General features: G+C 55.5%; 10 protein-coding genes across 10 annotated transcripts; 5 read left to right on the forward strand and 5 right to left on the reverse strand.

Moving 5' to 3' along the window:
• Positions 1-78: 78 nt before the first annotated feature.
• Positions 79-1,428, reverse strand: TRIREDRAFT_21649 (uncharacterized protein; the record flags this gene model as incomplete). Its single annotated transcript, XM_006962458.1, has 1 exon — positions 79-1,428. Exon 1 carries the CDS (start codon positions 1,336-1,338, stop codon positions 79-81), a length of 1,260 nt encoding a protein of 419 aa, XP_006962520.1. The 5' UTR covers positions 1,339-1,428.
• A 510-nt stretch (positions 1,429-1,938) lies between these two features.
• On the forward strand, positions 1,939-3,387 carry TRIREDRAFT_120458 (uncharacterized protein; the record flags this gene model as incomplete). Its single annotated transcript, XM_006962691.1, has 3 exons — positions 1,939-2,350; positions 2,405-2,611; positions 2,707-3,387. Coding segments are annotated over 3 exons (1,299 nt in total), but the record flags the coding sequence as incomplete, so codon positions are not given.
• A 524-nt stretch (positions 3,388-3,911) lies between these two features.
• TRIREDRAFT_56559 (uncharacterized protein) lies at positions 3,912-4,641 on the reverse strand (the record flags this gene model as incomplete). Its single annotated transcript, XM_006962917.1, has 2 exons — positions 3,912-4,168; positions 4,299-4,641. The coding sequence occupies 2 exons, from the start codon at positions 4,639-4,641 to the stop codon at positions 3,912-3,914; spliced, it is 600 nt and encodes a 199-aa protein (XP_006962979.1).
• Positions 4,642-5,121: 480 nt separating this feature from the next.
• TRIREDRAFT_2676 (uncharacterized protein) lies at positions 5,122-5,591 on the reverse strand (the record flags this gene model as incomplete). Its single annotated transcript, XM_006962435.1, has 2 exons — positions 5,122-5,276; positions 5,366-5,591. The coding sequence occupies 2 exons, from the start codon at positions 5,589-5,591 to the stop codon at positions 5,122-5,124; spliced, it is 381 nt and encodes a 126-aa protein (XP_006962497.1).
• Positions 5,592-6,846: 1,255 nt separating this feature from the next.
• On the forward strand, positions 6,847-7,657 carry TRIREDRAFT_56384 (uncharacterized protein; the record flags this gene model as incomplete). The annotated part of the gene is made up of 2 exons (XM_006962692.1): positions 6,847-7,265; positions 7,339-7,657. Coding segments are annotated over 2 exons (738 nt in total), but the record flags the coding sequence as incomplete, so codon positions are not given.
• A 2,798-nt stretch (positions 7,658-10,455) lies between these two features.
• On the forward strand, positions 10,456-11,718 carry TRIREDRAFT_104469 (uncharacterized protein; the record flags this gene model as incomplete). Its single annotated transcript, XM_006962693.1, has 2 exons — positions 10,456-10,504; positions 10,571-11,718. The coding sequence occupies 2 exons, from the start codon at positions 10,456-10,458 to the stop codon at positions 11,716-11,718; spliced, it is 1,197 nt and encodes a 398-aa protein (XP_006962755.1).
• Positions 11,719-13,034: 1,316 nt separating this feature from the next.
• Positions 13,035-15,360, forward strand: TRIREDRAFT_75468 (lanosterol 14-alpha demethylase). Its single transcript, XM_006962694.1, has 3 exons — positions 13,035-13,618; positions 13,698-13,895; positions 13,975-15,360. The coding sequence occupies exons 1-3, from the start codon at positions 13,370-13,372 to the stop codon at positions 15,106-15,108; spliced, it is 1,581 nt and encodes a 526-aa protein (XP_006962756.1). The 5' UTR covers positions 13,035-13,369; the 3' UTR covers positions 15,109-15,360.
• A 564-nt stretch (positions 15,361-15,924) lies between these two features.
• Positions 15,925-18,722, forward strand: TRIREDRAFT_75470 (uncharacterized protein; the record flags this gene model as incomplete). Its single annotated transcript, XM_006962695.1, has 3 exons — positions 15,925-17,183; positions 17,836-18,314; positions 18,385-18,722. Exons 1-3 carry the CDS (start codon positions 16,222-16,224, stop codon positions 18,720-18,722), a joined length of 1,779 nt encoding a protein of 592 aa, XP_006962757.1. The 5' UTR covers positions 15,925-16,221.
• A 681-nt stretch (positions 18,723-19,403) lies between these two features.
• On the reverse strand, positions 19,404-21,139 carry TRIREDRAFT_75472 (transcription factor IID, 55 kDA subunit; the record flags this gene model as incomplete). Its single annotated transcript, XM_006962918.1, has 3 exons — positions 20,880-21,139; positions 20,654-20,768; positions 19,404-20,569 (listed from the first exon to the last, which is right to left on the reverse strand). The coding sequence occupies exons 1-3, from the start codon at positions 21,099-21,101 to the stop codon at positions 19,404-19,406; spliced, it is 1,503 nt and encodes a 500-aa protein (XP_006962980.1). The 5' UTR covers positions 21,102-21,139.
• Positions 21,140-21,703: 564 nt separating this feature from the next.
• Positions 21,704-23,524, reverse strand: TRIREDRAFT_57034 (uncharacterized protein; the record flags this gene model as incomplete). The annotated part of the gene is made up of 1 exon (XM_006962919.1): positions 21,704-23,524. One exon carries the CDS (start codon positions 23,522-23,524, stop codon positions 21,704-21,706), a length of 1,821 nt encoding a protein of 606 aa, XP_006962981.1.
• Between the last annotated feature and the right edge of the window lie 2,592 nt (positions 23,525-26,116).

A 26,116-nucleotide genomic window follows, 5' to 3' on the forward strand; every position in this document is an offset into this window, starting at 1 on the left:
CGGAGTATGCCAGATGCATGTAGCTAAAATCCTCGCTTCCTAAGGATGGGCAAATTCTACCTTGCCCACAGTTCGGTCTTAGCTCATGCCCTCCATGAACTCGACGCGATCAAGCAGCATCTGCCTGTATCCCATATACTCCTTCAGCCCTTCCCACTCCGGACCCATCTCTTCGCCGTGCCTCCAAGGCTCCTTGAACCCCCAAGCACACGCCACCTTGTCCAGCGCCGCTCGTTCTTCCTCCCGCAACCACCTGTACCGCAACGGGGTTCCAGGCGTCCAGGTCACTCGCTTCATCTGATCCTTGTTGCTCAGCTTGGCAATCATGCCGAGGGACCCAACGACAAGGAAGTAGCCCGAGATGCCAGCCACGCCGATTCCCGTAGCAGTGCTAATGTCCATGGTGTTTTGCCAATACGCAGCATAGCCTGTGGATAAGCCAAAGATGCCAAACGGGAGCGTGGCGAGACCAATGGCCGGGGCGGTGCCGTGCTTGATGAGCTTCTGCCGCTTGAAAGCAGGGCGGCAGTATGACGACTCAATGATGCCCAGGGCGGAATCTAGATTCTTGGCATCGATCGCAGTCTGTAAAGCCATGTCTGCAACGGCGGGCTCAATGGCTCGAGTAGCCGCGTTGGGATTCTGCTTCACATACGCAATCTGGCCGTCCTTGACGATGGGCTTTGGTTTGTTCGCGTAGAGCTCAAAGACGGCGGGCAGAGACTCTGGCCGGCCGAGCTGTGCCTGGATGGCAACGTAAAGCTCGAGAAACTCGGGTGTCATCTCGACGTTCGGATGGGCGATGATGTTGTATGCCGCGTGGGAGATGCGACTGGTTGCGTCCTCCAGCTTGGGGTCCACCGGAATTCTCGCTCCCGTCCGCTCGGCACCCAGGGTCACAAGCTTCGATGCCGATGCCTTGAATTGCGCCTCTGCCCGCTTCAGCTGGGGATGGAGGGCTGCCGCGGCCCGGAGACACGACTGCAGTGCGGCGGCAGTCAGCTGCTTCGTCGGGATGCCGTCGACCGAGAGAAACTTGTTACAGCTGTCCTCTGCCATGCTTGCCAGTTGCGAGGCATCCGTCGGCGTCCGTGGCGCCGGTGTTGACGTAGCCTTGCCATTGATATCCACATGTGCTTCGGCTTCGGCTTCCGCTTTCGAGGCCGCGACAGATGTACTCCATCTCGCAGACGTTGATCTCCAGACCGAGGTTTGAGCGACCTGTCGTGAGGCTGGAGATAGAATGCGGCTGCTAAAGGGCTGCCTTGAGGCTCGTGCTGGCAGTGAAGCGCACGAGTGGCATACAAAGCCAATCTGTCGGGGATTTGCTCGTCGCATGTTGAGGTGAAGATTGTGATATCAGGTAGAGGAAGAAGACTGCGGCGTGAAGCCAATGATCAGCTACGGAGTTTGCCAATGGTTGGCGCTTCGTTCCGTGTCGTGCTGCAACTTCGGCTTCAACGCTCAGCCCTGTCCCAAGTCGTGATCGAGACGGCAAGAAAGTGCAAGATTTGGAGTTGGAGGTTCAGGTTGGTAGAAAATCATCGCATGCAAGGCTGTGATTGGCTCCACAGCCGGCGAAGGAAAAGTGACATTGGCAAGGTACAGTCAAGAGGTGCACGAGCACAGGCAGCAATGAGTGAAAGATGAGCTGCTGCGAGGTTGCACAGCTGCAATTTCATAAATTAAATCATTACAGACAGAGAAGCAAAAAGACTCTACAATGAGAAGGAAACAGTTATTTTCACCGAGCCACACAACCACACAATCAACACCTGACTCACCTTGTAGATAGGTATAGGTACCTAAGTATTGTCCGCATCAACCTGGGCTGCAGATGCAGAGGTGAGGCTTTGCCAAAAGCGGGGCCTGATTGGTTCTCCTCGATTCCGTCTGCTGCACCCTGGCTCGTAAGCCTGATGACGAAACGGCCAGCAGACGGCCAGAGACAGCTTTTACCTCTTGTCAACCCACGGCCACTGGTGCCATCGTCGCATTTCTGCATCTCTGCGACTCGCCCGCATCGCCTCTTGGATACACGCTCCGCGCCGTCCCGATACAGCTGCAGCCTGTCGACCAGCCGCGGCCTACGCCCTGCACGAGACCCCGACCCGCCTCTCCCAGCCGCCCTGCGCCGCGACACCCCGGGACTGAGGCCAACGACGGGCGATTTCACGACATCTCGACTCGTGCTCGCGAACCGACGCTGCCATGCCTCCTCCTCCTCCGCCGCCGCCGCCGCCGCCGTTGCCCGGGGCTGGAGGAATCCCCCCTCCGCCCCCGCCTCCTCCAGGAGGAGCCCCAGGCGGCCTCTCCAGTCGTCCACCGCCAAGTTCAGGAGGCCGAGTCCGTAACCCTCACGACGGAGATTTAGACGCAACTGTGTAGCTGACTCTCTTTCTAGAACGCGCTGCTTGCCGACATCAACAAGGGCAAAGCCCTTAGAAAGGCCGTCACCAACGATCGCTCGGCCCCGGCTATCGCCAAGTCGTCGTCCTCGTCTGGCCCAGCCATCGGCGGAGCTCCTCCCGTTCCTGCTCTTGCCCTGGCACCGCCCGTCCCGGGAAACCGGGCGCGAAGCAACAGTGATCAGAAGTCCGCGCCACAAGATGTACGCCCGATGGACTCGGCGCCACAGCTGGGCGGTCTCTTCGCCGGCGGCATGCCGAAGCTGAAGAAGCGGGGAGGAATTGATACGGGAGCCAGCGCGGACGCCTCGTTCCACTCCGACTCAGAGAAGGCCCCGTCGCATTCGGCCCCCCATGTGCCATCCTTTGCCGCGCCGAAACCGCCGGCCGACGCTGCGCCAGCTATTCCGGGGCGAGGGCCTCCCATTCCTCCTCCGGGCGCAGCAGCGGCTTTGAAGAAGACCAAGGGGCCGCCGCCGCCGATTGGGAAGAAGCCGCCTCCACTGCCGACGTCTCGCAAGCCCTCGGCCAGGGCCACGCCGCCTCCTCCGGCTCCTCCTCCGCCGGCCCCGTCTTCAGCTGCGCCTGTGCTTCCCGCAGCTCCCGCTCCTCCACCACCACCGCCAGCGTCCTCGGCACCAGCTCCCGTATCACTACCCCCTCCGCCGCCGCCTCCTCCAGCATCTGCGGCTCCTGTACTGCCCGGGGCGCCGCCGCCGCCCCCGCCTTCTGTCGCACCGCCGTTACCTTCACCTTCATCAGCTCCTCGAGCACAACCGCCGCCGCCGCCACCAGCACCCCCTGGGGCGGCCCCTTCTCCTCCCCCTCCTCCAGCACCGCCAGTTTCAGCCCCGTCACCCCCCAGCGCCCCTCCCGCGCCTCGATCCAGAGGGTCATCTCTTCGCCATACCATGCTCGACCCCAGCACATTCACCTTGACCTCGAATGGCGGCGGTTCTTCGGTGAGCCTGCCAGCTAAAGCGTCTAACCACTCACCCTCACCAAGCCATGGCGGCGGACGGATCATCATCCACGATACGAGATGGCACTTTAAGGATGAAAGCATGTTTCCAAAACCCCGGGAGTTTGTTGGAGGTCCGAGGAGATATAGAGCAGGCAGAGGGAGCAGTGTTCCCCTTGATTTGAGCGCGTTGCATTAGGCCAATAGATGACAATATCAGTTTGATTTCTTCAGGACATGTATATCCTTATGGTTTTCACCTGTGGGATATGCAATGCGGGACACCAATGAGAGAAAAGTGCCAGTTTTATCTTGCTTTGAGCATGTAGAACTGTCTGTGTTTGACTGAAGGCTGTGCATTGACTTGGTATCTTTGTGTTGCGACTCCCACACTCACTGTATGAATATCCTGCGTCGTAACATCTTTTCGAACAGATATGATCTCCCAATAATCTTCATTCCGTTATGCATTGTACAATGTTCGTCTATGTCCACATCATTCTGGCCACCTCTTGTCAAACACTCATCCCGCCTGTGATATCTTACATTGACTTCAAGTAGTTCGACTCCTTGATCGCGGCCCTCCTCTCCTTGCGCATCGCCTTCCTCAGCTCCTCCCGCTTCTCCGCCGCCGCAATGTTGTCCAGCACGCTCCCGTCCTTGTCGCCGGGCAAGTTGACCGACTGCTTCGGCAGCGGGACCTTGGGCGCGAGGGCCTCGAGGTTGCCCTCGGCGAGGAGCTTGGCTTCGAGGGCCTTTTGGCGCTTGGCAGCGAGCTTTCGTTGCTTTTTGGATTTTGCTGTTTTTTAACCCCCCCCTCTGGTGTTAGCCTCTTTGTACTTTCTCTATCCTTCGAGAATCGGAATGAGGGTTGGGATAGTTGGAGTATTTGGTATTCGCATCAGAATGTGGGGTATAAGGAAACGTACAGAATTCGTCGCCGAGGTTGTCGTCCGCGGCATCAGCCTTCTTCATCACGTCCAGGCACGACCACAGCCACTCCGGGTACTCCTCATCCTTCAGCGCAACGGGATCCTGCCCGCCCTTTATGTAGTTGAGCCCCGTGAGCACTGTTCCCTCCGGGCAGATGGACCGAGAAGACGTCGTCGTGGAGCCCGGCTTTGATGCATCGCCGGCGTCGGTGGCTGGCGTTGAGAGCTGCGGTTCGGCGGCTGAGTAGAATCGTAGCGAGGATGGTGAGAAGGTGTGTCGTGAGAGGGGCAATTGGCGGCGCGCAACGGCGGTCCCGCGAAGACACCGGGCGCAAAACATTGTAATCTGAGTTGGAGGGAGAAATTGGGATTGAATGCGGGTAGGTATAATGAAGGAGAGTTGCTGTCGCTGGGTGGGTTTGGCGAGGCTGCGGTTCGTTGGTGCTTGGAGAAATTTTGGGTGCATGCTATCGGGTGGTGGGGTGGCCAATGAACGGCTCGGGATTGCTCGCAGCCTCACCTCTTTGAGCTGAGCAGCTTCAACGAAATGATGACTACTTTGACGTGACTTAGGAATTGGAGGGTTTCGATACTTTTTTTTTTTTTTGCATTCGGGTTTCGTTCCCGTGACTTCCTGATATATACACTGGCAGGCCGTTTCAGCCCCGGCGCTCAATATCATGCCCGTGGCCCTCTAAACCATGGCTCTACTCCCATCCCACACAGAACCCCCTTCAGCCGGCTCGGGTCGGCCGTCCAATAACGCAAATAAGAGACAAGATGAATTTTAATACATGTTTAAGCAGTGGTGTCATCGAAATCATGAGAATCGGCCGTGGTTCAGCTTGGCAATCCTGTCGCTCGGGTGCACCTTGCGCTCCAAATCAATCTCCTGATCCTTCTTCTCCAAGTAGTTTTGCTGGATGAACTTGGTTCCCTTGACCTTGTTCTGTCCCAGCAGCTGCAGGTACTTTTCTGTGCAAGCAATGAGTATTCTGTTCTTTCGTCCGGCCCCTTCCAAGGTTGCTTCGCGAGCAATTCAGCACTCTCTCCTCCGGACTCACCTCTCAAATGGCCGCAGTTCTCCAGGTGGTTGACTCCCTCCCGGACATAGCACTTGCCCAGTTCCTCGCCAACAAGACGGGTCATCATGGCGCCGACCCATTGTTCCCGGATGATGGCATCCTCGGCAGCCTTGAAGGCCTTGGTGTCGTCGAAATCAACGCCGTTGAACGTGGGAGGGACCGTCGGCTTCTGGCTCTTGAAGAGCTCGGACTCGGGCGTCGGCATGTTTGCGAAATTGACTGAGCCTCGGAGAGTCGGAAAGGGGGGGGGGACAGAGGAAGATTGAAGCCGAATGGTCGAGGGGGCTAAGGCACCGGAAGCTTCGAATCTCTCCTTGTTGCTTGAGCGCCTTTCAGATGCCTACCTTGAACCAATCCAGTGATGCGTTAAGTTAAGCCTGCATAGAGCGTTTCGCTCTCAGCCTCAGGCAGCAACTTTCTAGCCACACGAGGCTGCAGGTGCTGCGTGTGGAGAAGCTGTGTGCGAGCTATGCCTATCCGACTCACCACCTTAGATACCCCACTATTCTGCCCGATAAGCAAAAAAAAAAATCTGAAAAAGTAGGGTCCAGCAGGAAGGAAGAAAGGCCCCAACCACCCAGAGGTACAAAAGCTTGCGACGCTGCTGCTTTTGCGCTTCCTTTTCTCCCACATCAACACCCTTTGGAACAAGAAAATTCTTCAAGTTCCTCATCTCTATATTTCTTCCATTAATTCCTTTCTCTCTACTCAACCCTAACCATCTTTCACAATGGGCAAGTCCACCAAGGTCAAGGAGTCCAAGAAGGCCGTGGCCGCTGAGCCCGTCAAGGCCGCCGTTGCCGCCAAGGGCAAGGCCGCCGCCAAGAAGGTCCTCAAGGAGGAGCCCTCCAAGAAGTCAAAGAAGGCTGAGCCCGAGTCCTCTGACGAGTCTTCTTCCGAGGAGGAGGAAGATTCCGACTCCGCCAGCGAGAGCGACTCCGACTCTGCCTCTTCTGAGGAGGAGACCGCTAAGAAGCCTGCCAAGAAGGAGGCTAAGAAGCCTGCCGCCAAGAAGGAGGAGTCTGAGTCTGAGTCTGAGTCCGAGTCCGACTCTGAGTCCGACTCTGATGACTCCGAGTCTGATGACGAGGAGGAGGAGACCAAGAAGCCTGCTGTGAACGGCAAGGCCAAGGCCGCGTCCGAGTCCGAGTCCGAGTCTGACTCTGATTCCGACGAGGAGAGCGACGAGGAGGAGAAGCCTGCTGCCAAGGTAAGTCAATCATCAAGAGTCTATTCATCCATCCTTCATGACCTTTCACTGACTTGTTACACTCTACTAGGAGTCCAAGTCTGACGACGAGTCTGACTCCAGCGATGACTCTGAGGAGGATTCGGATGACTCTTCTGAGGAAGAGTCCGAGGATGATAAGAAGGCTGCCCCTGCTTCCAAGAAGCGCAAGGCTGATGAGGAGATCGACACCTCCGCGAAGAAGTCCAAGGTGGACAGCAACGCCGCCCCCACACTCTTCGCCGGCAGCCTGGCCTGGAGCGTTGATGACAACGCCCTCTACCAGGCTTTCGAGTCTTTCGAGGGTCTTGTTGGCGCCCGTGTTGTTACCGAGAAGGGCACCGGCCGCAGCCGTGGCTTCGGATACGTCGACTTCAAGGATGCCGAGTCTGCCTCCGTTGCCTACGAGGCCATGCAGGGTCAGGACGTCGGTGGCCGTGCCATCAACCTTGACTACGCCAATGCTCGCCCCGACGATGCCAACCCCCAGAACCGCGCTGCCGACCGTGCCAAGAAGCACGGCGACACTCTGAGCGCCGAGAGCGATACCCTCTTCGTCGGCAACCTGCCCTTCGACACTGACCAGGATACCGTTACCGAATTCTTCAACGAGGTCCGCCCGGTCACCAGCGTTCGACTGCCCACTGACCCGTAAGTTGCCCTGTGGCTCCACGCTCCACGAATGTCCTTGTCACTCATCATACTAATGCGTCTTTCTCTCCAGTGAAAGCGGTAACCTGAAGGGCTTTGGCTACGTTACCTTTGGCTCTGTTGAGGATGCCAAAGAGGCTCTCAACGCCAAGAACGGTGCTACCATTGGCAGCGGCCGATTTGCCCGCAGCGTTCGTCTTGACTTCTCCAGCCCTCGTCCTCAGGGCGGAGCTGGCGGTGGCCGTGGCGGCTTTGGAGGTGGTCGTGGTGGTCCTCGCGGAGGCGGCCGTGGTGGTCGTGGTGGCCGCGGTGGTTTCGGTGGTGGCCGTGGCGGCAACTTCAGCGCTGTCAACCGTACCAAGCCCGCCGGTACCAAGATCTCTTTCGACTAAGAAGGTTTCATCCGAGATCTACCTGACTCATATCGAGGGGTGTGGGCTTGTTCGTGTTCCTTTGGGTTTGGCTTTTTGATTCAGTGGGCTTTTGGGACGCTCTTTGGTAATGGAGCGTATATCAACGCTGGGGGCTCTGGCACTATGTAATCTGTGGGCTCGTCGCCTTGCTTCCCATGATGGGGAGCATGGAAGAAATGGCACAGTTGGGCTTTTTGACGTCGGCGGCCTTGATGATAGCTTCTATCTTCAAGGCCATGTACAAAACCAGTGGGCTTCTGAGGGATTTGAGGGCTACTTGATCTTGGTTCGTTCCGTGCGAATGACCAATTTTGACCGCGCTGCGAATACTTCTGAGGGACCCGGGGGCTTTTGCATTCACTTGCAAAATACTTTGATACGTGGGCTGCTCATGAGGGCTGACTCGTTGGCACATGCCACGAGTTTGCAACCTCTGCTTAACTCGTTGACCAGGTAAAAGACCTCCCGGATGTACAACCGATATGAATGCTCCATGAGACGGGTAAGTCTCCGCCCACGACGTTTTCATTGCATTGTAGAAAATAGGCGTTGCTAGGGAAAAGTTTGGGGTTTCCTCTCTTTTTTTACTTTAATCTATTTCTTTACCGGACACGGCGTAGACCTCTCTAGACTGAGTATCAGCAATGCGAAAGTCTTTCCAATGAAACAAAGTTCCCTTTTATTTTGCTTCTTTCCTGTGTTGCAGTGATATTCTGGACAACAGCAGCCGGGCGTCTCATATGACCCAGTCGCCCTTCTGATGCGACAAGGCTGAGCATCATCCGGTGGCGCTGGTCACCGTGTGACAGACGCCATATTTGCGACATCCTTCTTATGCGACCGGACACATGCCCATCTTGTTCGTTCGCTATTAAAGGGTCTTCTCAAGCAGGTCTCGGCGGCGATGCAGATGATTGGACGGGTCCGTGTCTGTACGGTGGCTGTTTGCGGGCAGGTGAGCAAGCGTTGATCCCGTCTTACTTGGGCGGGTGTCTATAGCACATCACACTGTACGTACTGTATGTAGCAGGCGTGCAAGGCGCGAGATGCTGCTTCATTTTATGGCACACCATGAGAAGGCCGTTCAAGCGTAATCAAGGGGTTATTCATCGTGTTTGTTCTTTTCAAACATGATACGACAAAACAGGCGATGCGATGCACTCACTCTCGCCAACGTTCGGAATACTAATAATTGAAGTCGATTCGAAGCTAAGAGGCGTCTCTAGGTAGCTGCTCAGGCGGGCTTCAGGCTGGTTTAGGCAAGGTCCCTCTGCTGGGGGTGCTCATGACCTCCTTCAAGTGCTGGTCTGGGGCTGACCTCATGCGTATTGTACAAGTACCCGACTAAACACAGCGCGGACCCCTTCAGATGCCAGCGCGTGGCAGCAGTATTTGGAAGAGGTGCCGCCCGCGAGTTGGGGAGTGAGGTGTGGAATGGAGGGCAAATGGGTGAGGTGTCTGCTGAGGGTCGGGGAGGTATCTGTACTTTGTTGTTGGTCATGCTGCCCCGTGTTGGGGGGGAAAACTTGCTCAGCGCACTGTGCTTGATGCACTGTCTGTGCTCTCCCCGAGCCACTGATCATCGAGTTTGCCTGAGTCCTGGCATGATTGGCACAGGACTTTCTGCAGGGAGGGCTTTTGCTTTGTCACTTGGTGATTGGTGATTGGGCTGGAGCGTATCAAGCGAGCTCGATAGCCGGCTTCGGTTGTCTTGTTTGCATGGCGAGCATGGAAACTTGTTGGGTAATTCCGCTTCGCCTTGGAGCACGATAGGGTGTTAGTGCTCAAGTCAGTAATATGCCTAGAGACGGGAGTTCGGGCTACTATCATCGAAGAATTTGAAGGAGGGAGCTTTCTTTGTGCTCGACATCCAACACGAGTTAACTTTTCAAGAGGCCATACCTTCTTCTCGCCGTCTATTACTATCCCTTTTGTTCCTACTTGAATTTACCTTGGCCCTTTCCATCATACCTGGGCATGTTTCAGCCGTCTTCGTCCTGATCTTCTTTCGAGTCTCGTCATTTGCAGAGAGTGACGCAATTGGTCAGCGCGTGATGCAACCCGCGCACTGTCCCCCATGCGACATCGCGCAAGTACCGGTACCAAGCACCAAGAGGTACCTTATAGACCAGCCGCTGAAAGGGCTTCCCACCTGGCAATGTGCAGCTGCAGCTCCCGGCAGGTCAGGTAGGTACTGCTGACTTTCCCCGTCCTCTCTCACCTTATCGTCATGCAGCTGCCCTGCCCCGTCTGCTCCAGACTGACTGACTGCCAACTGAGGTGGGCAGCCGTCTTCCGATGACAGGCCACCCGTCTTAGCTGCGAGACCATCTCGGCCCAACCTCTCAAACGGAAACACAACACCTCTCTATCTCCGACGTCAGCCATCTTTCCCTCGCCTATTGCATCACGCATCTCTCGACGGGATCCGACAAACTTATCATCCTTCCTTCCTTTCTTCTTTCACTCTTCTTTTCCGTCGATTCATCATCGCATCTTCAACATCTGTAGCGCTGCCGAGGTGAAAGAGCGCACGCGTGCGACTGCTGGTCGACTTGCGATCGGGTGGGGCGTTGCCTGTCACGGTCGCCGATAAGGAGCGAGACTGCATCTATCGCCATATCGCCGCCAGCGTGCTCAAGGCGAGCGACGACGTCGGTCAGGCGAATTTCGAGTGCTGAAGCTCTCCTTTTCTTACAAAAACACGAAACACAGCCATGGTCCAGCATCCGTCCATCGAGGGACAGGCAGGCCCAAGCGGGCAGCGAACCGTCAGCATGCCCAACGTTCATCCAGGCTCGAGTCCTCACCATCGCCGCTATGACGGTTCGTCTTCACTACCAGTGACATATCATCGCGCATGTCTAAGTCCATCTCCGCTGACAACCGCAGAAACCACCGAGTCATGGGTAGAGGTCGCGTCGCAGCCGTCGTCTTCGTCGCTCTCCAGCATCGGCGATGAAATAGTGACGACTGGCCTGCGAGTCGGCGGGAGCTCTTACAGCCGTCGTCGGCGCGTGCAGGCTCCCGCCAGATCCGTGCCGCGTGTGCAGACCACCATCCCCGTTACGGGAACGAGCAGCCAGGATGAATATGACGAGAGCGACAGCGAAGAAGACCATGTTCTGTCCAGCTCGACGGAGAACATGCAGCCGTCGCCGGAGGAGGACATGGAGGACTCTAATGGGGAGTCGGACGGTGACGACGGCACGGCGCTGGGGGGAGCGCGCAATCAGCCCGCCTTCCGACCACAACCAAATGCGTTCTCGCATCCACCGTTGCACCCGAGAAGCTACTCGTCCAATGCAGCCATGTCTTCGCATCCCCACGGCGAGTTCACACGCCCTTCCTTCTCCCAGCGCTCGCATACGAGAGTCCAACGTGGACCCAGCTTCATGTCACCATCGGTTCGGGAGGATAACGATGCTGCCCTCCGTGCGTCTCTTACCACCCTATTGTCTTGTGCCGCTGCAGCTAGAGGCCTGCCTAAGAGTAAGGAGGAAGCTGAGGCGCAGCGAGCTGCGCAAACAGGAGTCGGCCCCAGCAGCCAGCCCATGGAACTCCGCTTTGTACCCGAAACTGAGCTGGAGGAGGAATGCGAGAAGCCTCAGTCAGCAGCTGCGGCAGCGACTACGCCCCCTGCCAAAGGCCAACCATCTTCCTCCCCTGCCAGATCATCGTCGCGGACTCGCTCGCCCTCCGCGAAGGGCAAGCGGGTGGTATCAACGGCCCGAAGCCCTCGAGCGACGAAGAAGAAGAGGACGGGAACTACAGCGGTTGTTGCAGAGGAGGCCCTCATTTCCCCCACGCTGCTGACTTGGGTTGTCAGTGCCGGAGTCGTCGTGCTCGTATCCGTTGTTGGCTTCGGAGCTGGCTATGTTATCGGACGTGAAGTAGGCCGCCAGGAAGGCTTGGCAGCCGGCGTGACCAGCGTCAATGATACTGCGTCTTCTGGCCGTGATGTCATCCGGTCATCTGGCGGAGGCCTGAGACGCTTCAGATGGGGCGCCGTGGGGAGAAGCATTGTCGCTCAAGCGTAAATGCGTTGATCCCTTGTTGCACTTGCTCGTTTTCGGTGATGCTTGACAGTCGCAGAGATACCATGAAGTTTGACACCAAACATGCCTGCATACAGATACCACATACACGATGCTTTTTATCAGCACTTGATTTCTCTTTCTCATTAGCACAGGACGGGGGATGGGGTATTGGCGTTTGGCATGAGGATCTACTCCAAACATGTCTTGGCTTACAGTTTGCAGATGGAAGACACTAGGGGCTGGCAGCGTTTGCTTTTGTCTTGGAATGCCTGGTTCTTTTGTTCTTGTTGCATGAATCTTTCACTACCACCTTATGACCACGGCGGTCGCTCACGCCGGTATGCGGTTCATGTATCTGGCTGGATTTAACGGATGATGAGATAGGTATAAGCTGAGATCGAATTTACACCTTGGGCACTCGCTATTGCGACGACGACTCGCACATGATGGCTACTACCTTGGGGCGTCTTGTCACTTGCTATCTATTTTCATGACAAGATGGCATATAATGTTACTCTTTCTATTGGCTGCTCCCGAGCAAGGAGTGACGCATTCTGCAATACGCGTATTCCATGCATCGCGTTGAACCAAGTCTGTCTCGTCAGCCACCTACTACCTAGTATTTACGAGTACGTATGGATAGACGTGGGAGCTTGCTGGGCGCTGTGGAGGTTTGTGAGGTGGCATCACGCCACCTTTGCCGTCTATTGTCGTTTCGTCCTGTCACAATCAAGTGTATGACAGACTGTAAATTGCTTGTACGCGTATTTGCATCTGGTTGATGCCATGAAGGGACTTGTTACACACTCATACAGAGGTTGGGAAGTTATACGCGTATTGAGAACGTCCAGATCGACCATGGTTGCCTTTGATGTTGTCCGCTTGCCGGTCCAAAGAGAGAGAGAGGGACGTATTCGCATTCGCCCGCAAATTCTCCGCCACACCATCAACAACACCCTTCCAGACACACACCCGCAAACACTCAGCAATCTCATGCAAGGCAAGGCGCGTAGATCCGAATACGAGCCCCCACTGATTTCCCGTTTCTCTCAAGGCGGTCTGGGTCTGGCATCTTTACAGGTATAACCTTCCTATCACAAGCGCTGCGATTGGTCCATCTGCCACTGTTTTTTCGCCTCTAAGGCTAACGCACCTTCAAGTGGGGGCCCTTTCTTCCCCCTGGATCTGGTCCCTCTTTCGGGCTGGAGGTGGACAAGAAAAAGCGGCAGAAAAATTGCTGCTACATAAGGTACGTATGAGGATTGGGGTTTGCAGTGGTAGCAATTGAACGAGCAAGAGCCCAGTTCTTTTTTTTTGCAACTGATTAGAGCTCATTTTGGGCTGACTTATCGAACCACTGGTGGTGCCGTAATTCACCACCTTCTCTCATCTCCCTCTCCTTTTCCCATTCGTCTTCTTCTTTTCGACTTCGTGCTCGAGGCCTTGTCGATAAATAGGACGCGGAACCGGCATCGTCTTTTCGTCTGCCTATCCTCTGTTTCCCTCCCCTTCTTCCTATTCTCGCTCCAGAGCGGCCCTTTTGATTCTTCTCTCTTTTTTCCTTTTCTTTTGGGGTGCCTGACGAACGCGGATCACACAACCAATCGCTTCCCCCTCGCCGTTCAGCGCACAGCCTTTCCCGTCACCAAAGATGGGCGTCCTCCAAGATGCCGCCAACCATCGGGTGGCCCAGCTCTACTTCCAGCAAGGCATTGGCGCGCAAATCGCCATTGGCGCTGCCGGCTTCATTGCCCTCGCCGTCCTCATCAATGTCCTGCAGCAGCTGCTCTTCAAGAACCCCAACGAGCCGCCGATGGTCTTTCACTGGTTTCCCTTTATCGGCAGCACGGTGATTTACGGCATGGATCCCCCCAAGTTCTTTCGCGACAACCGTGCAAAGGTGAGCAAGAAACAAATATCAGATCTTCTGGATTTCTATCCGTCAACGAGACGGCAGTGGCTAACGCTCAATTGGACAGTATGGCGACGTGTTCACCTTTGTCCTGCTCGGCAAGAAGACGACTGTGGCCGTGGGCCCCGCTGGAAACGACTTTATCCTCAACGGAAAGCTCAAGGACGTCAATGCCGAGGAGATTTACAGTGTCCTGACTACGCCCGTCTTTGGACGAGATGTCGTCTACGACTGCCCCAATGCCAAGCTGATGGAGCAGAAGAAGGTGAGTTTGTGCCCTGATAGCCGCACATTGGAGACGGCTTAGAAGATGGGTTGTTTGGTTGCTGACTCAAAAGTAACAGTTCATGAAAATCGCCCTGACGACCGAAGCGTTCAAGACCTATGTCCCCATCATCTCCCACGAGGTGACATCATACTTTAAGCGCGATCCCGACTTCAAGGGCAAGTCTGGCATCGTCGACATCCCCAAGAAGATGGCCGAAATCACAATCTTCACCGCCTCCCACGCGCTCCAGGGCAGCCTCATCCGCAGCAAGTTCGACGAGACGCTGGCCGATCTGTACCACGACCTCGACATGGGCTTCACCTCCATCAACTTTGTGCTCCACTGGGCGCCTCTCCCCTGGAACCGCAAGCGTGACCACGCTCAGCGCACCGTGGCCAAGATCTACATGGACACCATCAAGGAGCGACGGGCCCTCGGCGACCAGGACAAGGAGCTCGACATCCTGAAGCACCTCATGACGTCCGTGTACAAGGACGGCACCCCCGTTCCCGACCACGAAATCGCGCACATGATGATTGCCCTGCTCATGGCCGGCCAGCACTCTTCGTCCTCGACCAGCTCCTGGATCATGCTCCGTCTCGCCCAGTACCCGCACGTCGTCGAGGATCTCTACCAGGAACAGATCCGGGTCCTGGGCGCCGATCTGCCTCCCCTCCAGTACGAACACCTCGCCAAGCTGCCCCTCTGCCAGGCCATCGTCAAGGAGACGCTGCGTCTCAACGCCCCCATCCACTCCATCATGCGCAAGGTCAAGCAGCCGATGCCCGTCCCCGGAACCAAATACGTCATCCCCACGTCCCACGTCCTCCTCGCCGCGCCCGGCGTCAGCGGCTCCGACCCCAACTACTTCCCCAACCCCGAGATGTGGGACCCCTACCGCTGGCTGCCCGGCTCTCCCAACGCCCCGCTGATGGTCCGAAACGACGAGGAGGAGGAAAAGGTCGACTACGGCTACGGCATCGTCAGCAAGGGCGCCGCCTCGCCGTATCTCCCCTTTGGCGCGGGCCGCCACCGATGCATCGGCGAGCACTTTGCCAACCTGCAGCTGCAGACAATTGTCTGCGAGGTGGTGCGACTGTTCAAGCTGAGCAATGTGGACGGCAGCAACAACATTGTCGGCACCGACTACGCCTCTCTGTTCTCTCGACCGCTGGAGCCCGCCAAGATCCGGTGGGAGCGGAGGCAGTAAGGGGGGGAAGGGGGGCCGTCAAAAGGCCGCACTTTGGTGAGCAGAATGAAGCAGTGGGAAAATCTAGAGAGGAGAGTCAAGGAAACAACGATTTGCGAATCGAGTTGGGCTTGGATGCGTGCGTACTGTACATGATATCTTTACGTCGGAGTTTTTGTTGCTTTTTTTGGGACGCATGGGAGGATACGATAAAGCAACCGTGATGGTCATGGCCGCATCATGGTTGCCAAACAGGTACCTATTACTATTACTACTACTACCTAATAATGCCAGTAGAGCTTTGATAGAGCTAGACAAACCAAAACCAATTCACCAACGACAAAACCTTGTACAAGAATCACCTCGTTCAATATATGGAATGCAACAAGAGTATTTCAGAAGACAAAGTCTACTGTCAGCTCCCAAATCATATTGCAAACTCACAGAACAGGCCAAACAATATTCCAACTGAAATGATAGTATACTAGGTGGATCATAAGCATCTCACCTTTCTACAACAACAAAACAATCAGTTGCCCCGAATCGGCAAGTCTCAAATCTCCAAACCCCCCGATCTCCAAATCGGCCCTCTCCCGCCCTATCCGGGCTTGCCCCCCCCGCGACCAACGGTGTGGCCCGGCATATAGAGAGAGCCCTAGAGGGATCTCGGTGAGGTCTAGAATTGGGGGAAATAGGTTGAACCCCCAGCGCCCGCTCGCTAAACGCAAAAAAATAAAAAGGCCCCCCCTTACTTCACCTCGACGCTTTTTTAAGTTCTCATCCCCTTTTTGTTTCTTCTTATATCACATGCAATAATAAAAGACAAACAGAGAGATAGAAGAAGAAGAAGAGAGAAAAAATAGACCCCTGGCAAGAGAGAAAAGCTCGCACTTGAGCTTCGGGCCTACCCATCCCATATAAGCCACCATTCTCCCCCTTCGGATGCCCAGTGCCGCGTTTCTCCTTCGTCTCATCTTATCCAAAGTCGCTGTTCATTGTGGCGTCATAAGTCCCTTCCCTTGGTGCTTTCATTTTGCTGTCGAGCCTTGACGCATCAATACCTTGTGTTCGTTTCTCGCATTTCCAGTCTTTGGTTTCGCACATTATCGTTGTAAACATAATAAGGTTGGCGATATGGCGCAGTACGGCCCCTATGTTCGACTCTGGGGCATCCGCCCGTCACAACTCCCTGCAGAGACCGCGTCAGCTCAAGACCTCGTCCCATTCCTCCAGTCCATCCTGAGCGAAGCAGTTCCTTTCATCAGCTCAGTGCCCCTACAATCTTCCTCCTCGTCATCATCATCATCCTCCTCCTCATCGGGCAAATCGAACAAGTCCAGCCAAGGTGGTGCTGGCCTAGACGGCCCCTGGAAGCCCAAGGGATGCAGGGCGTTCCCTCACTCCGCCGCGCCGGTGCACATGTTTGAGCGGGTCGTCTCGGCCGAGGACCTCAAGCTCGCGGCCAAGAGCGACAATCTCCCGCAGGCGTCTTCTTCTTCCGGCGCCGCGCCCAAGTTCCGGCCGGAAACGTGGAGCCTCCGGCGCAGCGTCCACGAGGGCGCCAGGAAGGCCGGCACCGCGGACTGGGACGAGTGGAAGCGCTGCTTCAAGGACGAGCACGCCGACGCCGAGATGAAGTTTACGCCCTCGGTCATGGACCACGCGCTCAAGAAGCAGTGGGATTGCACGGGCGCCGAGGTCACGCTCGGGGGCGACACGTACGAGGACCTGACGCTCAAGCTGGAGGAGTCGACGCACAAGATGCCCGCGCCGCTCAACAACCGCGTCTTCCCCGTGCTGCAGCTGACGGCGGCGGTGAGGGGCCGGCGCGAGTTCATCGTCGTTCAGATCGCGGCCGTGCCCGAGTCTTCCAAGGCGGAAGAGCAGAGGCCGGATGGGGCGGTCAGGGGCGCGTACACGAGCATCGAGCGCTTCCGGGAGGTGGACGAGCAGGGCAACGTCGAGTGGCTGATGGGGACGGTGTCGGATGCGAGGGGCGTGCTGCCGGCGTGGATCCAGAAGATGGCGGTTCCGGGGCAGATTGCAAAGGACGTTGACATGTTTCTGGAGTGGATTGCAAAGGAGAGGGAGGGCAAGTAGCGGTTGTTGTTTGGGCTTGCTCTTTGCTGCTGTGCCGGTATGATGAGGGCGTGTATGACTAGTATGTGTGTATGTTAATACCTAGCTAGGTATGCTGATGGGGCGATGTTATATGGAGGAGATGGGAGACGCTATATACCTATTTGTTAGTGTTTGTCTAGGTAATATGAGAAATCTCATATACAACATACCTAATCAAGTCCAAGAGTGAATGTGGCACTCATTGACATTTTATTTCTGTCGTCATCATTCTTATAATCCGGAGGAAGGAAGTTGATCAGTCCCTTCCTCCTCTGCTCTTCTACCAGTTAAGGAAGGAAGTCGCATGATCATCACCGCCTTCACACCAACTTCTAGATCTTTTTCTCCCCTCTTTCTACTCTTCCAGTTCCCATCACATCTACCTTATAAGCAGTCGAAGCCTCGATACGAGTCCTAGAGTCGGTCAATCCTCATGACTGCCAGCATCAACACAAGAGGCCGCTCCGCCCCAGCAACGACCCCCCAATCCCAATCCATCTCCAGATCAAACACCATCAAGCCCCTAATAACAACAGCCTTAATCGCCCCCTCCTCGTCCTCCTTCTCCTCTTCCATAATACCCATCCCCATCAATGGGCCCCTCGCCGCAACCATCAACGGCGACAGCCCCCCCAGGCCCTTCGCTGACGCAGACGCCGTCGCCCGCATAACCGTCGAACTCAACGTCCGCACCGTCAGCGCCCAGACAGAGCGCCTGGAAGAGGAGCTCGCCGCCCTCGCGGAGTACATCGAGGCGGACAAGGAGTTTCGGGAGAAGCACGACAAGCGGCTGCAGAACCTGTGCAACGAGATCCTCGCGGTGAAGCAGCGCGTGGTCGAGATTCAGGGGCCCGAGTGGAACGAGGGCGGCGGCGGCGGCGGCGAGAAGGCCGAGGCGGGACAGAAGGAGGTGGACGAGGCGGTTGAGCGGCTGAGGAGGGAGATGGGCGAGATGAGGGGCTTGGTCAGTGATATGTCGAGTGCGCTGGACAAGCTCCCGACGGCGGCGGAGGCAGAGGCTTTGGTGAGGCGCTCTCAGGCTCCGGCTTCAGCGAGCAACGGGGACGCAACGCAAGCACCTGCTATAGATAAGGCCTCGGGAACCAGTAAGCAGCCTTCTCATCATCTACTACGACTCAAGGACGCTGACAAAGTTCCCTCCTCCCCCCTTTAAAGAAGAGGCACGATCCATCAAGCAACGCATCGAAGACACCATCGCCTCCACCCGCCGGTGGAACAGCGACCACAAGACGACCAAGCTCACCGACGCCGTCTTCATCGCGAATTACCTCAAGCAGCAGTCCAAGCGCGATCCCCAGATGGCTGTCTACATGCAGAGGACGATCCAGAAGCACGTTCAGAACAGCGGTAGGCGTCCGCGGACAAGGGCGCGTCCAAAGAGCCTCGAGCAGTTTTGCAGGATGCTGGTGTGGAAGGACGTGCTTGATACGGCGGAAATTGTGCTCGTGAGGGATTGGAGAAGGACTGCGAGGGCGTTGGAGGAGAGGGGTTGAGTCGATGTGGTTTACTGGGATGTAATGTACAGGATCTCGCAAGGCGAGAATATGATCATAACCATGTCGCCAAGTTTTCAAGGGCAAATATCTGGATCTTGAAGTACGCCGATGAGAAGATATTTGAATGAGAACACACGGCGTCTTACAGAACAAAGGAAAACATCAAGTAATAGCTGCAAAACAACGGCCAAGCTGAGGTTTGAGAGACCATGGTACTCAACGCAGACATGCATAAGAGCTCTTTCACCTAATACGTTCAAGCCTACTAGTAGTTGATGCATGGCATACATCATGTATTGCAATCGCTGGACCTAGCCACCAAGGCTTGGTTTAATAACCGCTGTATCGAACCCTATCATCTCCCTGTGTCCGTTTCAAAGTAGATTATAAGCCAAGGACGATGAAGAAAACAAAAATAGAGTAAACGCCGTTCCAAGCCCCCTTCCTGTGAGACCATCCTATCCCTTTTAACCAATCCGTAAACTCCTCGCCAAAAAGTATGGCACATTGGAAACCAGCTTGTTAACAAACCCCCACACCACCAGTAAGTGATCCATCGACAAACGTGACCGACACGAAACGTCTGGCCACGCTGAAGCTCATGGTGTAATCGTGTAGTTAGATAAACTTAGAAGAGAAAAGTTGTGAAGTGAAGAAGAAAAAAGAGGGCCAGCTCTCTCAGTCGTCCGCCTCGATTCCGATGGAAGACTGCTTGAGCGCAATCTCGGCCTTGAGCGACTTGATCTGGTTTTCGAGACGGGTCCTGAGAATCTTGTTTTGTGTCCGTTCAAGGTCGGCAACGCGCGAGGCGAGTTGTCTCGTCAAGTCATTGATCATTTCCTTGACGCTGTGCTCCTCGTCACGACGGGCACGTGCATCTTCATCGAGGTCGTCATCATCATCGTCGTCGTCGTCATCGTCATCGTCCTCTTCAGATTCACTCTGCTCAATGCTTTCCTGTAGGGCCGCCGACGCCGATGGAGTGGCGAGCGCAGCTGTTGGAGTCTGCGTGTCCATGGCCGTGGCAGGGGTCTCGGCAAACAGCTCGTCAGCAAAGGCTGCCTCCAGGTCGGCTTCAAGGTCAAAGTCGTTCTCTTCCTCCACCCCTTGGGTTTCATGCTGTTGGCCAAAGTAGCCGAGACTATCGTCCATTTCGCCTTCAGCGTCCTCCTCCCCTTCCTCTTCGGCATTGTTGCGTTCGTCGACCCATTCCCACTTGGTAGAGCCGCATTTAGCATCCTCGGCGAGAAGTCGTTCGACCTCTGCTTCCTTGTCCTCGATTTCCTTGCGGCTGATGGTCTTGGCGAATCGTCTGTTCACGCAGTCGTGCATCGGCGGTGTCAGGCCGTGTGGCCACTTGAAGTTTGAATCGATGATGCTGGGCAAAGGCACGTGCCTCGCCTCCTCTTCGCTCTTGACAGCCTGGAATACCAAAAGCATCTGGCAGATGTCGGCCGACTTCATGAGCGACTTGCGGTCCCACGTCTTCATGGATTCCGTAATGGTAGGCAGATCAACCAGGACTGCCGCAAAGCACTGGCCCTTGACGCACACAACCGCGCGCCGGGATTCCTCCTCAAAGAACCTCATGTAGAGATCAGCACCGCCAGCTGACTTGGGCAGGCCAATCTTGCCATTCTCCATGCACCAGCGCACGTAATCGGCGTGCTCGCCCGGCAGCATGCGCAATATGAACTGCTCCTCGATTGCCGGATCGATTTCGTTATCGCTCGCTTCGGAGTCGTAGCCATCACCGGGAGGGTGGACAGGCGGGCGACCACGAGGCTTGAGCACCAATTGAGTGAGCCCAGCCTTGGATCCCGTCTTGACCTTTGTCCCGCCGCCTGCTCCCCCGACCTTGACGATGGGCTTGATCTTGATCTTGGTCGCGGGCGGAGGACCGTGGCCGGCGGTGCCGGCGGTACTACCGCGCAGCGGCGCCTCGTCTTCGTCGTCGCTGAGCGAGCGCTTCTTGCTTTCGATGAGCTTCTGACTCGGTTTCGCTTGTCTGCCCGCTTTTGTCGTCACCACCGGCGGCAGGCCCTTGGTCTTGTCCTTGTCCTTTTCTTTGTCCTTTTCCTTTTCCTTCTCTCGCTCCTTGTCCTTGTCCTTGGCCACGTCCTTCATCGCCACATCGTTGTTCGCTGACGGTACCGCCGGCGTGGGCGGCTGCGACGAGCTGATCTTGAGCTTCACCTTGCGAGCCCCTTCGCCAGGCGTCGGCAGCGGCGCAGTTGCAGACGGAGGCGCTCCTCCAGGCGTGGGCGCGCCGTCGCCAACAAAGGACGCCGAGCGGCTGACGTTGATTTTGAGGCGCGGCTTCGAGGGCGCTGGAGGAGCCGCGGTGGCATCGCCTCCGGGACTGGGCGCTGACATTGTCGTGGTGTTTTTGCTTTGGAGATTCGAGAGAGGCGATGCCAATTTCCGGTTCAGTCGAAGGAGACGGTTGATTTGCACGTCAGTTTGAGGGTTTTTGATAGATGTGGGAAGAGAAGATGCAGACGGTGGAAAGTGGAAGAAGGCAAAGAAGAAGGTTGGCTCTGTTGGGATTATTAAAGTTCGAGGCCGAGCTCCAGGAAGGTTGGCGCGGGAAGCCGCGGCCAGGCTAGTAGCCTCGCAGGGAATTATGGGGCTTCACGCGCTGCCGATTCTCACTTGTATCCTCAAGGTATCACTGACTCAAGAGACAATAGAATCCAAGTACACACACGTCAAAGTGAGAGAAATCTCAGAGCGTTGAGAAGAAGAAAAAGAATACATCACCTGCAGCATAAACAAAAGAGCCCTCAAGAATGGTATTTGGATGGAAAAGACAGACATGCTCGCTACATCAAAAATCATCTTCCCCCCCAACGCCGTGCAATGCCCATCATCCATCACCACCTCCTACATGAAATAACAACCCACAAACAGACCCTGTCGAGATACAACAGACAAGATAATCTCCCTCCTTTTTTTGCAACATCTCTTATACGCACTCAATTCATCCACGCCCATGGATAACCGCCGTCGACGTTATTCCAGCCTCCCCCCTCAATGCCAGCCTCCCATCCCATCATGACCCCCAGCATCTTGCACCCCATCGAACTGACCGTGCACACAATCCTGTCGCTTGCCCCCGCGAGAACCGCCAGGTCGAGCATGTACGCCCTGCCCATGTAGCTGCGCAGCTGAAGCGTCTGCTCCGAGGGCGGTTCAGTTCGCCCAGACGACGCTCCGTTTGCATGGCCGTTGTGCTTCCTGTCGAAGCCGAGGTTCCAAAACATGGACGCGAAGAAGCCGCCCTCCCACCCCAAACCCTCATCCTTGAATTGATGCAGTACGCGCGGGTCGACGTCTTCTCGCGGAGCGACCTCCTTCGAGGCCAGGCGGATGCGCTCTTGAGCTATCAGGGCGTCAGAGAAGTCGGGCTGCTTATAGACGGCTGGATCGTCGGAGGCGATAATGGTGATGGATCGGTTTGACTTCGAGGATTCATGACTCTCAGTGGAGCTATAGTACGTGCTGACCAGTTCCTGGGCCTTGCTGAGATACACCTCGGACGGAATGTACGTGTTGCGATATTGATACTCCAAGGGGTGCGAGTCGCCGCGTCGGACATGGATTCCGACAATGGGTACCGGGGGGAGGGCCGGATCTCGTTCCATTTGCTGCTTCCTCAGCTCTTTGACACGATTGTGGACAAAGCCTTGGTCATCGCCGTTGAGCTTGAAGAGCGCCTCATAACCAGATCTTGCCAACCCCATCAAGTCTCGGAGGTTGTTGTTGGTGCCTGCGGCCCGGTGATACTTAGCCATCAACGCCGGAAAGACGTCCTTGAGCGTTGTTCCAGTGACGACTAGATGCCTCGCCTGCGCCGGACAGGGGAGCATCTGATGTCGAGGAGGCGGCCGGCAGTCGGGCAGGGGCGGTGCCTGGAAGATGTCGGTGTACTGGCCATAAGCCCAGCGGGAGTCGTCGATGAAAAAGGCCCGTCCGTCGTGCTTCGCCAGGCCGTAGAGCATCCACATGCCCAAGACGGCAGTCCCCAGCCCGGCATCGGAGCTCTCCAACACATACGTGACGGATGCCTTGCAGACGGGCAGCCCGGCCATGGACTCCCAGTTCAAGCCAACAAACTGCCCCGTCTTGCCGGCAGCACTTCCATGTTGAGCTGTGGGCAACAGTCCAAATCGCTCGGCCTCATGCACGTCCACGAAATACTCATCCACGGCGTCATAGTTGAGCTTGTCCTGGTCAGTCGGGGGGGCTTTGCCGCGCAGCTCCCTGGTATGAGCCGAGACCTCGCGGCACTTGCTGCCCATGCCAGCATACTCTTCGACAGACAGAGGAAAGTCGTGATTGTGCGGAATCGACACGGTCCACTTTGACCGCGAGTGGCTATGGCTGACAACGATGGGCGTTGGGAACTCCGGCAACGCATCCTGCCCGACCATTTCAAACTCTTCGGTGGTGAAGTGAGGCCATACCGCTATGATGGACTCCTTGTTGCGGAAGACGAGGCTGGCAAAGTAAAATGTCGTGAAAAGCGTGACAAGGTAGAGCATGTAGCGCAGGACTCGGCTTGGTCGAGCGATGAGCACTTTGGCAGGCGACTTCTTTGGCCGCGGGACCAGCACAGGAAGACTCGGCGAGGGAGGAGGGGAGAAGAGCAGGTGGTTGAAGCTGAACCGAGCCGAAGTTGACGATAGCGGCGCCTTGTCGTAGTTGTTGTATGAAGCGTTGCGACGGAGGTTGAGCCTCGGAGGCGCAATCATGACCTTTGTGTGAGTTGAGGAGAGATCCAGAGGAGGCGCCATGGTGGTGTTTGTGAGTGGATGCCCACAACAAGCTCGACTAATACATGAGATGAAGCAAAGTCGAGGGAATGGATATAAAAAAAAAGGTAGAAAGTGTCAAATTGTGTGCTACCACAATTTCAGTGAGTGTAAAGACGAGGAGGAAGCAAAAGCAAGGAAAAGAGGTCCAGGACACAACGCGAGAAGGATGAAGCCCAGAGAGGGCCAGCCAAGAGCCGTCAACAGGATCTCCAAGCAAGGTATTCCAGTCCACAAGAGAACCGAGGCATGTGCTCGAGTGATAAATTAATCGAGGTTTCTCTCGCCCCGACAAGACGGCATTATCAGGCGATTACCCCCCCTAGCAAGCACCGCCGATCATCATGCGGGCGCCGCAGTCTCGAGGCCGTTATGGCTGCGTTTGTTTCTGAGGGTGTCAGGAAGTGAAGTGAAGTGAAATGGGGGTGAAACGGAGGGTAGGAAGACAAGACGACACCTGTGTGACTTGTTCTTCCTCTTGCATTCCCTATCGCAGCTTGAAGGGGGAACGACGATCCCGCGGGTGCCACCCGAAGCGGAATAAGAAGCGAGCAAGAAGAAACACAAGGGCGGAAGAAAGAGGGAGGATGGAAGGGGAAGGACACTAGGTATGGATGTATGTGTGAAGAGAAGTTTGCAGTAAAGATTGACGGTGTTATAGGGTCAGATGTGGCAGGTTTCCTCGGTTGGTCAGACGAAACGGTGGTGTCTCGGGGTGAGTAAAGAAGGTTGAGAGGGAGAAAGAGATATATGGGTTTTTTCCCAGATCGCAAGAAGATCGCGCAGACGAAGAAGTGTGCACCACGTCTCACGTATGCAGATGCAGGCAGAATGGGAGAATGCCCTGTTGCTCGGGACAATAAAGGCAAAGAATAAGAGTCGTGATCACAACGCTTCGGAGACGGGCCAGATGCCGGCCTGTGGGCGCTTGGCCAAACAAACAATCCCGCAGCTCAGGCCTCTTTTTTTTTTTTTTCTTCTTCTTTCTCTCTCTCGGAAGTCCGGTGCTGCAGGAAGTACTTGTAGTAGATATTAATACCAGGTACCGTGGTACTATCAGTTTCAACAGGGTCCCTGACGGGTGTGTCCTTGTGAGCTGTGGGGGAGCAAGAGGCTTGATGTCATGTCTCTCGAGACCCCTGTCGACAAGACATGGAAGGGAAGATTTGCTGGAGAAACGTTATTATTGTGGGCATTTGATGCCGAGGGAAAGGCCGTTTGACAGGATGGTCTGAGATGAAATGAAACGACTTTTTGGGAGAGCACAAAATGGTGTCTACCTATCTACTAGGACACGAAATACAAGAGGCATGTCATATACTGCTAAAATCAAGGAGAGCATCAGGATGGAAAGGACAAACAAACCATCTCTCTGCAAGCCATTGTATCACCCTCTCGCCACCACGTCCGCTCCCCGATCCAACCATCATGGGACCTCACGTCTCCGAGCGACCATCTCACAGGGGTCAAGAAGTACTAGGTAATAAAAGGTTCTAGCTAAAGACAACTCGAGTCCACCCTTTGCCTCTGCAAGACGTCAGAACTATTTAACATCCACTCTGCATTCTCTTCTCCGCCATGACGGCGCTTAAAAGACGAAAAAGTCTAATAAGCAAGGGACAACAGTCAGCCCCAAGAAAGAAGAAGCCCGGAACCGAAAGGAAATGGTGATAGTCGTTGGGAAAGCGACCAGGGTTCGGGAGGGCTCTCCGTTTGCCAGCCAGCGTCATACCCCGACAGGGGGTGTCACAGCAGAAGGAACAAGGCCTCTCTTGAAACCCCGATGGATGGATAGGCTGTTGTTGTTGGTCGCCACGTTCCAGACGATAATACTACTACTACACACACACACAAGCTCAGCTCTTCACCAACCCCGATTCATGGCCTGTGCTCACGAACAGGAAGACGAATAAAAAAAAAAAAAAGAGAGAGAGAGAGAGAGAGAGAGAGAGAGAGAGAGAGACATGGCACTCGCGAAGGTGCGAGTCAGGACAAACAAACGACCCACGGTGATGATAGAAATAATTCGAGTTTTTCTCCCCCTGGCTTAAACATGTAGTCTGAGGCAGCATATGGGAAGGGGGGCGTATGTAAGTACGTATGTCTGTCTGTGTGAGAGAGAAACCGACAAGCCGAGTCGAGAGGCCATTATTATCGCGTGTTTCAGATTGTCCAGCCCTCACACCCACCGATTGGATTCGGAATCCTTGCCCGATGCACCCTAGCCCCTTGCACCACCACCATCAAACCCGCACTTCTGTCCACTCAACAAGCGACATACCATACACTCATTCCATCATTCCCATCAAAGACGCTGCAGTACGGATACAGCATGATTGTACGCGATCTGCGTATGTACAATACCTAGGTAGGTAGGTAGATGATGACTGACAGGGCAGAAGTAGAGAAGTAGACCATGCCTCGGCTCGTCCCCATACGCTGACAAGCTGACTCGGGCAAATATACGATATTACAAGGCAGCTCCTATAGAAAATCTTCCGCTTCATTAATCTATCTGCGGCTCGTCATCAGCCCATTTCATTTCTTGCTTTATAGTATATAAATTAGATTTCA

The sequence above is a fragment of the Trichoderma reesei genome (assembly GCF_000167675.1).
Source record: "Trichoderma reesei QM6a unplaced genomic scaffold TRIREscaffold_3, whole genome shotgun sequence".
Lineage (NCBI taxonomy): Eukaryota > Fungi > Ascomycota > Sordariomycetes > Hypocreales > Hypocreaceae > Trichoderma > Trichoderma reesei.